Here is a 14617-nt window from a genome sequence, read left to right on the forward strand (position 1 = left end):
ATACCACATCTCGGTAACCATGCGTTGTGGCGTGCGCCTGTAATGCACGTGCGCGTAAGCCGTCTTGACAACAATCTAAGGACTCGAGATCAAATACCTCACATGCCATGTAGATGTTTCTTTTCTACTGCATTTCTTTTTTAATCATTTTTCTAAAAAATTTTCGGCTAGTCGATGGCGCGGCGGAGCTCCCTGGAGTTTAATAATCAGTTATGCATTGCCATTGCTCAGACGGCGAGCGTGCACGAGTATGAAATCACACAATTTCGCGCTATCATAAAAAGAACAAATTGGTAATTTCCGGGTTTTTAGGGTCTTAATTACTATGATTATAAAAAGAACATGATTTTGCGTCAATTAGGTTTTGACATATTTTTGATCAGTGACTTTTCATCTTTCGAACGAATCTCAAAGTGGACAAATTTATTTTGTCCCAAAGTCAGGAACCAAAAGTGAAATTCCCGGGTCAAAACAGCAGTTGAAATGTTACAAAAATAGCGTCAATAAAAGTTGTGAAAATTATTGTTTACAAATTGCGAAATATGGCAAATTACATATCAAACTGATGCTGAAAATCTCGAGAGTGACTTTCCGTTGCATGCTGCCATGTTGAATGAAGTTAACGACCAAAAACGCAGCTACATGTACACCCCTACAAATCTCACTGAAAAGCGCATGGAAATTCAGCAGACGTAAATGTTATGTGATCGCCAGATATCGCTGAATAAAAATCAGCTTTCAGCCTCATTAACGCGCGCGCTGCGGTCTGACTGGTACCTCTGATCTGCCCCTCAAATTAATGTTTGAAACAAAGTTCTTTGATGAAAACGAGAAAATATACCCGGGATGTGTAATATCGATTTGGAGAGAAAGTTTTCCTGACTGATCTATACAGTCTAATCAAAGATAACAGCAGCGTTAAGTGCGTTTCTAGGCATTTACTTCACAGCAAAGAGGCTAATGGTCGGAATTCATGTATTTCAACGAGAATTAAAATTAGATTACCCAATAACCTTGCGAAGGGGTTGGTAGATCATGGGAATATAATGAGACATTTAGTGTTATATATGCTTATATCATTCCACTGATTCCAGGTATCTACAGTAAGAAGATCTCGGCATCATTGACTGTTCAGCGATGTCGCGAAAAGTTAGAGAATAAGTACCTTAATCAATTGTGCAAAATTCAAATGAAACCATGGGATCAAAGTGATTATGCGGAGTTTGAAGACATGCACACGGTTGTCACAATGTCGAAGAAGGACGCTCGTGGACAAAACACGAAAACGAAGGAAATACTCAAAGGTTCTGTTGCTGAAATATTTTCAACGACAGTTAACGGAAGACTGCCAGCTCGAATCCTCATTTCGGCCCCCGCTGGAAGAGGAAAGACCACGGCTGTCGCTAAGATGGCTTATGACTGGGTTCACAGAGAAAAGGGATCAGCTTTAGAACACCTGCCACTTCTGTTTGTTGTGAAATTCCGAAACACTAGTCAGCTTACATCGATCGGAGAAGCTATCAAATCCCAGCTTTTGAGTGATGTTGCTGATCTCACACCAGAGGTTCTGGAGAGTTTCATTAGAGAGAATCAGGGAATCTGTCACATCATACTAGACGGACTAGATGAGTATGCGGGTATTTCCCCTTCAAAACAAAGCTCAGAGAGCAATATTGTCAGTGTCATCCGCTGGGAGGAATTTCCAGAGTGTCGGGTCCTTGTAACAACACGCCCTCACCTAGACAACTTCTTCAATCAGGCGGAACTTCCAAGGGTATACACAAAGATGTGGATCGAAGGATTCTCGCGAGAGCGCTCACGTGAGTACATCGACAAGTTCTTTGCCTCGACTTCAATTCATTATAGCACACATGGTCATGGTCTGAAGGTCTACCTTGATGACCAAGCACTCATGAATGAAGTTGTTAAGACACCTCTATTTTGTCTCATGGTCTGTCATTTATGGAGCGAAGGGCTTTTGAACAACACTGAAACTGCAACTCAAACAAAATTATTAGACAGCGTGAATGTCTTTTTGATGCACCATGCAAACGCCCGATTAAAGTCAAGAGTGAAAATCACACCCAAAAAGCTAAGGAAAATAATATCTCAATTAGGCGAAGTTGCCCTTACTGGTCTGCTAGATGATGCTAAAAAACTAGTCTTCACGCCTCATGATTTCCGTAAAGTTCCCACAATCCTTGATAGAGCATGTGAGCTTGGGATAGTATCCAAGAAGACTGTACACATCACATGCCTTCCTCAGTCCATCGAGACCACTTCCACTACCATTGAGTTTTATCACAAACTCGCCCAAGAACACTCGGCTGGGAAATTCCTCGCTGATCAAACACACCACTTTCTGTTACGTTTGAAGATTTCTGAATTGGACAGAGTACTGCGCAAGATCAAAGCAAACATCGGTGACTACGAAAATCTTATCCGATTCGCTGCTGGCACGGACAACAGCCTCTGTATACGAATAATGGAGGCGCTCCTTTCAAACAACTTTTTGGATGAGAGCGAGCGATATCGCATTCTCCTTGACTGCTCATCAGAGACCATGGGTGCTGAAGGGAATGTGTCTTCGTTGGTACGAAGATGTGTCACAGCACAGAGTATGATGCTAAAGTCACCAACTGTCTACACCATCGTTGGGATGAAAAATCTTCCAACACAACTGAAACGTGAGGTATGTACATTTTCATTTCACAAAATATGCTTAGAATAATAATTTAGTTTTCAATTTTTATGCCTCCGCTACAAAGTAGTAGTTGTCCGGCCGTCCGTCCGTACGTTGTAACGTACGTACGTCTGTACGTCGTATTCTCGTGATCGCGTTATCTCAAGAACAGTGGAAGGGTTACCGCCAAACTTTGGTCATGTATGTATTTTGCAGAGCTAATGAACTGATTAGATTTGGGGGTCATGAGGTCAAAGTTCAAAGGTGACAGGGCTCATTATGTATGCAAAATTAGCTCATGATCACGTTATTTCTAAAACCGATTTGTGGATTACCGCCAAACTTGGGTCATGTTTGTATCTTGCAGAGCCAATGAACTAATTAGATTTAAAGGCGCATCGTTTAACAATATTAGATCTGAGATGCACGGCCCTACGTGTTATCAGTGTCTGTGATATGTTCTAATATTGAAGCCCTCAGTAAAAAAATCGCGCTTCAAAATGATCAAGAAGGGCCTCAAAAAAGTAAAAATCTTTGAGTGACCGGTTTTACCATACTCGTTTTCCCCAATAGAATGTAGTGTTATGAAAACCGTTAGGAAAACGCAAAATTTGGTTTCGATTTCCAATCATAAATATCTTGATAATCAGACAGGCGATCGGCTTGTAAAAGTCATGGGGTTCCTGTATGACTGACCTAAAGGTTTATAATTATCTTTGCAGCATGAGCAAAATCCAGGATTTTGTTTCAGAATCTGAGACAAAGTTACCGGATCCCTTTCAAAAGTCTCGGGGCTCATTATGTATTAAAAAAAAAGCTTGTTATTGCATTATCATGAGAACCGATAGACAGATTACCATCAAACTCGAGACATGTATAGTATCTTGCAGAGCCAATGAACTGATAAGATTTTAAGGTCGTGAGGTCAAAGGTCATAGGGCTCATTATGTTTGCCTATAAATAGCTTGTGAACGCATTATCATTAGAACCGACAGATGGATTACAATCAAACTTGAATTTTAAAAATTGCTTCCATTTTGGTTTGTCAAATTGCTTTTAACTGTGCGCAGTGGAAGATCTATCTAGTTATTCATTAATATACAAATGATGCATGCGCATGAGTTCATTATACGATCTATCCGCACTCGAGTTGAGGCTGTGTGTATCTATCGCACGAAGCCGTTAGGCTGAGTGCGATAGATACACACAGCATCAACGAGGGCGGATAGATTGTATAATAAACAAATGAAAACATGCATCATTTGTTTTATACAACAAAACTCCTAGATCCTTGTTATTTGATGTAAAAATAATTAATTCAAGATTGTTTCATGACAGTATATTGCTGACAAATAAATCTCAAGTTTTAGTAAGTCTCAATTTAGTGCGCATAGTGCTGCGCAAGACTAGGCCCATGCACACGCAGTATTAAGCGCTCTAACCTTCTGCGCGCTCTGAAAACGAGTTCAATAGTACTGGAAAATATTGCACTCCTTTTCATGAAAACGAGTGCAATAGGCTCAGTAAATGAATCGCACGTGACCGCGCATGACCAATCATTTGATTAGGATCTGGGAGTGAGTACGTATAATTACTTATAATTAACGGCATCTTGATACATCATACTGCATGATATAATAATCAAGATGTATGAATCATTATCATTATTATTCCATGTTCTCCCAAACTGTGGACTCAATCAAGGTACTTCATTTTAAGAATGAAGCAAAATGATACGAACATTATAATAATAATAATAACAATAATAATGGTGGTTTGTTATATATAGCGCATAATAAAAGGACGAGATTCAGTAAATAAAAGCATGTAGCGTATTTAAAACAAATGATCTTTACATTAAACATGAAAGAATATAAATATATTACTTATTATGAATGTAAAGGAGTTGGGGAGGGAGCTTCCATTACTTACCGAATAGTCTCGGAAAAGGTCATGCCAAAGTCTGGATTGATTAAATATTTAACACACAAAACAAGTTTAATATTTAATGTTATATTCTTCGTCTAATTGATCCGTCTGTAATCCTCTCTCTCTCTAAACAACAGGTTAGGACAGTGCATTTCGAAGGATCTACTCTAAATAACGATGTGACGAATGGACTATGGTCTTGTCTTGGATCATTTTCGATGCTACATACCCTCACCATCTCAGACTCCTCTATCAGTTTTCCCCCATCTCCTCCTGAGCTTCCATCCGTCAAAAAGCTATCAGCCGAGAGATTGACATCACAGAGTTACGAACGAGTGCTCTCATCAGTACCTGGTGTGAGAGAGATCGATGTCTCTATTGATGTTGCAGAGCTAGAGATGAGCAACACTTTTGAGATCACCACCGCCTCCAGGCCTATGGGTCAGACCAGGGCTAGGGATGAACAGTTATTTGTTCATATCAGACTACACGCCTGGCCAGCACTCACCACAGACAGGAAGATTGATTCAGGAGAGTCAATTGCAAGGCTTAATCTTCTCTTTGGAGACCAAACCAGGAACCAACAGCGGCTGCATGTGTACGGGGTGAAGGGCAGAGACGAAGAAACCTTGGTCGACCTGTTTGTCAAGACTAAACAACTAACACCCTCGAATTTGGGGTACGTACAGTGTACATGTAGATCTAGATCTTGATCTTAATTCATGTACAGATATTGGTGTTCATGTCGTCTTTTAAGACGACATGAACACAAACTATATATAAAATGCATTGCTATTGATTTTCTTATTTTCATTAATATCATCACTTTTATGAGATAATCATTATCATTATTGTTGTTTTCATAATGATTACCTCTGTGAAGAGGGGATACATGTACAGTTCACTTATATTCTTTATTAATGTAAATTACTTTCCCAAGAATTTATTAATTCATATTTTTCCCTCATTACTTTTGTTAACATTATATGTAGGAGTGGAGGTGGTTCTGTAATCGACGGAGACGCCGTCCAGGTGAGTAGAATTTTGTAATACGGGTGCATTCACTTCGCTTATGAATATTCAAGAAGGGGATATCCTCTGCCTTAAACTAAGGAAATTACAACAAAGTAGCATTGTTTCTTTTTATAAACGAATCCAATCAGTTACCGGATTGTGAATTCAGGTGGTGAATATAATCATTGTGTTTTTAACTCTTTCAATGTGGAATTATATCTTCCCACATTCAGCCTCAATATTTATGTGTGCATTTCATTGCAGAATACTAGGCTTGAGATACAGCAGTGCCAGCTATCTACTGAGATGACCGACAAGTTGTGGTCCTGCCTCAGATCCTTCACCCCACTGAATCAGCTCAGCATCTCAGACTCCTCTCTCAGTTTCCCTCCATCTCCTCCTGAGCTTCCATCCGTTCAAAAGCTATCAGCCGAGAGAGTGACGACACATAGCTATGAAGGGCTGCTCTCATCGCTTCCTGGCTTGAGAGATATCGAGGTAAGAAGATATTTGAAACGTATACCATAAGCAAGGTGGGCCGGGAAATCCAGGCGGTTAAATACTGCCGCCTAGCTAATTTTGACACAAACTGGAAATACAGGGAAATTCTCCCAAAATGTTTATGCCTCCGTTACGAAGTAGCCAGAGGCATTATGTTTTCGGGTTGTCCGTCCGTCCGTCCGTCTGTACGTACGTACGTCTGTACGTACGTACGTCCCGTTCTCGTGATCGCGTTATCTGAAGAACCGATTGATGGATTCCTGCCAAACTTTGGTCATGTATGTATCTTGCAGAGCCGATGAACTGATTAGATTTTGGGGTTACGAGGTCAAAGGTCAAAGGTCACAGGGCTCATTATGTATGCAAAAACAGCTCGTGATCGCGTTATCTGAAGAACCGATTGATGGATTCCTGCCAAACTTTGGTCATGTATGTATCTTGAAGAGTCAAAGAACTGATTAGATTTTGGGGTCACGAGGTCAAAGGTCAAAGGCCACAGCGCACATTATGTATGCAAAAACAGCTCGTGATTGCGTTTTCTCAAGAACCGATAGATCGATTGATGCTAAACTTAGGTCATGTATGTTACTTGCAGAGCAGATGAACTGATTAGATTTTGGGGTCACGAGGTCAAAGGTCAAAGGCTACAACGCACATTATGTATGCAAAAACAGCTCGTGATCGCGTTCTCAAGAACCGATTGATGGATTCCTGCCAAAATTAGGTCATGTATGTTACTTGCAGAGCCAATGAACTGAGTAGATTCTTTGTTCATAAGGTCAAAGGTCATGGGCTCATTATGTATGCAGAAATAGCTTGTGAACACATTCTCATTAGAACTGACAGATGGATTACTATTTAACTCAGGACATCTTGCAGAGCCAATGAACTGAGTAGATTTTAGGGTCATGAGGTCAAAGATCAAAGGGTCATATATGTATATGAGAAATTGCTTGTTATCACGATATTCTGAGAACCTGTTAATGGATTACAATTGAACTTGAATTCGAAAAATGTGTTCTGTTTTGGTTTGTAAAATTGCTCTATGACGGAGGCATCATTTTCGACTGCGCGCAGTCGAATTCCATGTAGTTTTTGCATACTATATAATCTGGAATGTTTAGATTATTGAGCAACAATAAACATTTAACGCATACATACAATAACAAGATTACTGTAGTCATGATAGCGGCCCATACAACTGCTTGAAATTATAATTGGGAACACTGTGGCTTTCAAACTAAGTTAAAGCTACATTGATATCAAGTAAACATACTATACCACCTTTGAAATAGGGAGTGGGAAATAACATTTTAATTTTTTTAAAAGTCAATTCAATTCAATTTCCAACACATCCCTAATGAGAAATGTAGGACTGCATTGAAACTTTTATAATCAATACATCCTGTACACATCCTGGCAATATTATATCCATATGTAGTAGGCCAATATTTCATCTTTAGAACTAATACATTTCAGTGAATTGTTAGTTATGAAAATAATATGCATTATAATCTGTAGGATTGTTAGATTAAAAACAAAATGGAAGTCATTACAAATCACTTTTGTACATCGCAAAGGTTTGTGACAATTTTTTTTGGTGCAACTACAGTGTATGTCCAATTCAGTTTAAAAATCCAACCCCCCCCCCCCCATGACCTCATCAAATTGTTCATGTAGTGATCTGTTCTTTCCTCTGTGTACTAAGTGAAATTGAGATGGAAATTCAACATTCCAAAATCCCTTCTACCCAAAACCACTCAAAAAGGCATGTATACCTGTACTTGGCGTTAATTGGTGTTATGTTTGTAGGTCCTACTCAAGGACAATGAGACATTATGCTTTCTAGCCTTAATGTGTACATGTATGTGGGATAGGGTTATAGAGATAATAATCATTTTTACCCAGGTAGCCTCATCATCATTAATATGGTTCTTCCTGAGGATCAAGCAATCAAATCATTGATAGTTCTCACAGATACAAATGTGTGATTGGTCCACAGCTCATCACGTGATGTCAATTAATTGCGAGGATTGTAATTGGCATATTTCACTTCCAGTTATATGTCAATGGTTATATCTACCTTATGGTCAAATTAGATTATGTTGTGTCATACCCTATCCAAGGAAACCTAAACGTATCCATTCTATGCATATTCATAGCAGCATGCATTTTACACGATGGCAGGACAGCTCAAGAAAAAACACTATGCATGAGATCACAATTATCCTCAATTTCTTGTAACTCGTTATCTCCCTGGTTTCGCCTAACATCATTAGGCGGATGTAACAATCTAGTCTCTCTTTATTTTGCTATATGTCCTTCAGATAAAAAAATGTCAGCTTTCTACTGAGATGACTGCCAGGATGTGGTCTTGTCTCAGATCCTTCACCTCACTGAAACATCTCACCATCTCAGACTCTTCTCTAAGTTTCCCTCCATCTCCTCCTGAGCTTACATCCGTCACAAAGCTATCAGTAAAGAGAGCGACGTTACAAAGCTATGAAGGGCTGCTCTTATCGCTTCCTAGCTTGAGAGATATCTACATCACTATCGATGATGCAGAGAGAGACATATCTCAGATCACGGCTGATCTTCGTCTGACTGGAGGACAGCAGCTCACACAAATGGAAATTAGAGCTCCTTCATCACTCCCACCAGAGTTGAACAGTGTATCGAGAAAGACGATGAAAGAACTCAGTCTTCTGATCAAAGCACAAACCAAGAACATGCAGGAATTATATGTGTCCGGGGTGAAGTGCACAGACGAGGAAGACTTGATTCACCTCATCGGGAGCTGCAGATATGTGAAGACGATGTCAAAAGTGTGGTAAATTCTTGTTCAAATATTCTATAAAAGAGATTAAAATACTATTAGATGATTTTTTACAGTATAACTCACTTTAGAAATCTAGCCATCTGATTGGTCGAAATTGGAGTCGTGAATTTTAGCCATGCCCCACTCACAGGGAATATCCATTAATTTGTGCCCTAGCTCATCCTCCTGCGATCCCCATTGGTTTACGTGTTAAAATTGTCTTTACAGTGATTTTTTTCTGGGATTCCAAAATGATTGAAACTTTAAGTCATTTTGCTAGCAAAGATTAACAGACAGTGTCTCAGATTTTCTGTGATGTTTTAACTAATCTTTACTCAATAAAAGGCTAAGGTAAGAATTCTTGGTAGATTTTTGTTTTACGATCGGCATATAAAAGTCATATCGACTGCGTTAATACTCGAGGACTGGCTGTTTCTATACTGGCTCGCGGGAAAGTTGCTCCGTTGCCATCACGTCAACCCTAGGCGCGCCGTCCACCCAGGCTCGCCTAATTTAGGTGATGGCTTTCGAGCAACTTCCTTGAGCGTATAAAAACAGCCATTCCTCTCGTAGCATTCGATATCTCTATACTATTCAGCTAGTCTACCGTGCTAAAGCATATAATGGTACAAATGCATAAGGTATGAAAAAGCTTACACATGGCTGTAACCTCCTAAGTTTGGACTGAACTTTAGGATTGATTTTGTGTCATTATATCTCCTAATTTTTATGCCTCCCCACAAAGTAGCTGGAGGCATATTGTGTTTTCTGGTTTTCCGTCCGTCCGTCCCGTTCTCGTGATCGCGTTATCTCAAGCACCGATTGATGGATTACCGCCAAACTTGGGTCATGTATGTATCTTGCAAAGCCAATGAACTGATTAGATTTTGGGTCACGAGGTCAAAGATCACAGGTCACAGGCCTATTATGTATTATGCAAAAATAGCTTGTGATCACACTATCATTAGAAATGGTGGACGGATTACCATCAAATTCAAGGTATGTATGTATCTCGCAAAGCCAATGAACTGATTAGATTTTGGGTCACGAGGTCAAAGATCACAGGTCACAGGCCTATTATGTATTATGCAAAAATAGCTGTGATCGCATTAATCTGAGAACCGATAGACAGATTACCATCAAACTCAAGCCATATTTATGTATCTTGCAGAGCCAATAAAGTGATTAGATTTAGGGTCATGAGGTCAAAGGTCAAAGGTCATGAGGCTCAATTTGTATACATATAAATAGCTTGTGAACGCATTATAATTAGAACCGACAGATGGATTACTATCAAACTCAGGACAGAAATTTATCTTGCAGAGCCATGTACATGTATATGAAAAATAGCTTGCAATCACGATATTCTGAGAACCTGTTAATGGAACACAATCAAGCTTGAATATTAAAAATTGCTTCCGTTTTGGTTTGTAAAATCGCTCTATGGCGGAGGCATCATTTTCGCCCATCTAGTTAATTTAGAATTTTCAATCTGCAGGCGCAATAAATAATATTTAAAAAACCTGTATTGAAATTGCTAAATTTCCATACATAATTACATGTTTTACCAGTATTACTATGAACTGTTGCAAGCTTAATAATGTATGTCAAGTTGACTTTTAATAAAAAAAAAAAGATAGTTTCAAACCAGTATTAATTCAATTTAATTCAATTTAATTTAGTTCGACTTTAAAAACAATTTACAAACCAATATCATATACATATGAATAATAGTGGCGGGATCATGAAAAGCACTAATTGGCTTATTAAAAAATGACCCTTTAACAAGTATACACATAAAGGATTATACATTGTAAGAAAATATTAACAATTATAACATGGAGAACTAGATGGAACTTCGACTGCGCGCAGTCGAAAATGATGCCTCCGTCATAGAGCAAGTTTTCAAACCAAAAAAGAAGAAATTTTTCAAATTCAAGTCTCATTGTAATCAATTAACATGTTCTCAGAATATCGTGATTACAAGCAATTTCTCATATACATATGTGACCCTTTGATCTTTGACCTCATGACCCAAGAATCTACTCAGTTTATTGGCTCTGCAAGATACATACATGATCTAAGTTTGGCAGGAATCCATCAATCTGTTCTAATGATAATGCGATCACAAGCTATTTTTGCATACATAATGAGCCGCATGACCTTTGACCTTGACCCCAAAATCTAATCAGTTCATCGGCTCTGCAAGTAACATACATGAGCTAAGTTTGGCAGGAATCCATCCATCGGTTTTTGAGATAACGCGATCACAAGCTGTTTTTGCATACATAATAAGCCCTGTGACCTTTGACCTTTGACCTCATGACCCCAAAATCTAATCAGTTCATCGGCTCTGCAAGATACATACATGACCAAAGTTTGGCAGGAATCCATCAATCGGTTCTTCAGATTTAACGCGATCACGAGAACGGGACGTACGGACGGACGGACAACCCGAAAACATAATGCCTCCGGCAAATTCGTAATGGAGGCATAAATACATAACAGTACAGTAAAAAAAACATTACAGTAAATATTGTGAATACTACTGTAAATAATTATTATTATCATCAATATTATAATAAGTCTAATATTACTACTACTACAACTGTATTATTATCATCATCATTAAATGTATCATTAGGCCTTAAAGGTAAAGACCAGTAATGGTCATGCGATTGCATTGTGAAAGAAACGTTGTGGAATCGATCAGAAAAGGTTGATAATCTAGCATCTAGCATCTGCAAGGTTCTGGAATCATCAAAATGATAAGAAATTTGGCCCATTCTTCGTAAAGTTACAAGCACTATACACAGAAAGATGTATATGGGACTACCCTATCTCTCTCACACGACCATGAGAGAAATAAATTTACCAAATATATGAATTAGTAGGCGGTTTCCCGGCAAATTTTTTATCATCATGTATTAGTCAAAACATATTCTTTCACATGATTGGTAATGAGAGCTTCCATTTCATTTTTTGAAATTGGGGCATTACCAATACTGGTCTTTACCTTTAAAAAAAAGATGTTGTATTGCCCTTTGTGACCGACCCAAAAATCTGAAAATCTACAGTCTGCTTTTTATTTATTTATTTTTTCACCGTTTTTTTCTCATGTTTTTTCGTTTTGATGCATAAAATCATCAAATTATTCCCAAATTCTAACTCGTCTTCTGCCCTAGTTTCAAAATCCTGCTAGCGTAAACATGCAAGTAGACCCCGGCCTCGTGTACGTGTACCAAAAACTACCCAGGTCGAAAATCCCATAGAGACCAATAGAGACCATTAGAAAAATTCTATTGGTCTCTAATGGTTTCTGTTGGAGTCTATTGGTTTCTGTTAGACCCATAGAATTGAATCCAATAGAGACCATTCAAACCATCAGAAACCAATAGAAACCAATAGCACCCATAGAAACCAATAGAAATAGAAACCAATAGGACCAATAGAAACCAATAGGATCAATAGAAACCAATAAGACCAATAGAAACCAATAGGACCAATAGGACCAATAGAAACCAATAGGACCAATATAAACCAATAAGACCAATAGAAACCAATAGAACCGATAGGACCAATAGAAAACCAATGAGACCAATAGAACCCAATGGGACCAATAGAAACCAATAGGTCCAATAGAAACCAATAGAAACCAACAGCTAAATCTATCTCATGCATATTCATGATTACTTTATACGTGTTCACAGAAAATTACATTTATCATAATTTGTTAAGCAACTTATGACAATGTACATCAATTTTGTGATTTTTATTTTCTTTCGGCAACTAATGACCAATCAGAGATAATTTGTTTAATCATGTTACAATTTCATTCACGTTTTAGCAATAGATATATTGATTATAATGATTACTATAAAATACTAACCAAGAAACAACTCATGTATGTTTATTATATAGAATAGTACAAGCCTTCAGTTAAATTAAAGGATATTCTTAAACTCACTTCAAGTGATCTATGTGATGGAGTTAATGCAATTGAGATTAGAATATACTTTTTTTTGGTGGACAGTTGCTAAAATCGATTTTGATTTATCATTATTGATTTACCAAACGAAGCCATTGGACTATTGGTTTCAATAGGGAATTCAGAATATGGGACCATTAGAAACCCATAGAAAGATCTCTAGTGGACCAACAGGAACCCATAGAAAATATCTAATGGACCAACAGAACCCCATATAAGACATGGGTGGATGCTGGTCCAATAGAAGCTTTCTGTTGGTCCATCAGCATTTTTTCTGTGGGTTTGTGTTGGTCCAATAGATATTTTCTAATGGTTTCTGTGGGTCCATCATTTCACTTTCCCTATTGAAACCATTAGACACCAATAGCTCTAATGGTTTCTGATGGTCCAATAGGATCGGATCCTAATGGAATTTCGACCTGGGTAGGGAGATTTGGACGGCGTTCCCAGTTTTAAATTTTTGGGGCGACAGTCGCTGTTTAGAGTTTTCTACGGAAAGGACTTAACACTTTATTCATGACACATTTTAAAGGCAATCAAACAAAATATTTCAGACCGACTGACCCCTGTTTTGGCACCTAAAGGGCAATACAACATCTTTTTTTAAGGCCTTATGTTTGTCTCTCTCCATCTCTCCGTTAACACCATAAGACCCTTTGAAGTAAAAAAAAAAAAGGCAGACCACCTTATTCGTCTTCATGTGACAAATTCATATCTCGTTATTATTGATTTTACTACTATTATTGTTTTCCTTTGTTATATATTGTGTTATATTAATCATCATCAGCATCATTAGTATGGGTGGCATGATCTTTACTATTATTATTATTATTATTATTATTATTATTATTATTATTATCCTCTCGCCGACGAAGTCGGAGGGGATATACATGTAGTAACGCTGCCGTCCGTCCGTCCGTCCTTTTCCGTTCAATAACTTCAGAAATGTTTGACGGTTTTTAATGAAATTAGAAATGCAATCGTGTCACAACGATGTGCGTGCAATGACGCCATGTTTCTACGTGTCAAACGAAAGAGCTTCTCTCGGACTATCCAGAGTAATTTGTACGAAGTCTGTAGCTTCTGTGATATTGGAGATAGGTAGGGCGAAGGAAAGGCCTCAACAGTGACCTTGGTGGGATGGTAGGGACTATGCCTACGAAGTTTGAAATAATTGGGGATAGGGGAAAGCACCTATAGAAAGGGCTCGCAAGCACTGCGTTAAAAAACCAATGGGATTTGGTGCATGTTCGTCATTGCAATTTTGTATATGACTGGAAAGGGCATATTTTCAAGTATATAAATCCAAAAAAGGGTACGGGTCTGCCAAGGCGTAATGGAGATACGGCCACAGAAAAAAAAAGCCAATTCCAAGAACTGTAGAGGGCGCTATTTATGTTTTGCAAAGCCATTGGAGCCTGAATTATCAGATAAAGATACTGTGAGGTTTAAATACAAAACGGAATTTATATGAGAAAGTTATGGCAGTTTTAGATTATTTAGGGGTCAATTTTTCAAGAATTTGAGAGATTTTTGACGGAGTCGGTTTCAGATTTGAATTTTGAGTACGAAGATGGCATTTTGAAGGTCGGGTTATGTGTCGCAGATAAAAGAACATCTCTTAGACTATCTAGGGGAATTTGTTAGAAATGTGTAGGATCTAGAATAGTGGAGATAGGAAGGA

The 14617-nt window shown here is 38.3% G+C and overlaps 1 protein-coding gene across 1 annotated transcript in view; it reads left to right on the plus strand.

Moving 5' to 3' along the window:
* The window catches only part of LOC105444386, a 39055-nt gene that overhangs the window by 2412 nt on the left and 22026 nt on the right, over positions 1 to 14617 (plus strand). The window contains exons 2-6 of the mRNA XM_030993675.1: positions 1095 to 2692; positions 4750 to 5291; positions 5605 to 5644; positions 5891 to 6124; positions 8455 to 8957. Coding sequence (XP_030849535.1) covers positions 1190 to 2692; positions 4750 to 5291; positions 5605 to 5644; positions 5891 to 6124; positions 8455 to 8957 — 2822 coding nt within the window. The 5' untranslated portion in view covers positions 1095 to 1189. The remainder of the gene's footprint in view (positions 1 to 1094; positions 2693 to 4749; positions 5292 to 5604; positions 5645 to 5890; positions 6125 to 8454; positions 8958 to 14617) is intronic.

The sequence above is a fragment of the Strongylocentrotus purpuratus genome, unplaced genomic scaffold (genome assembly GCF_000002235.5).
Source record: "Strongylocentrotus purpuratus isolate Spur 01 unplaced genomic scaffold, Spur_5.0 spur5_scaffold_20, whole genome shotgun sequence".
Lineage (NCBI taxonomy): Eukaryota > Metazoa > Echinodermata > Echinoidea > Camarodonta > Strongylocentrotidae > Strongylocentrotus > Strongylocentrotus purpuratus.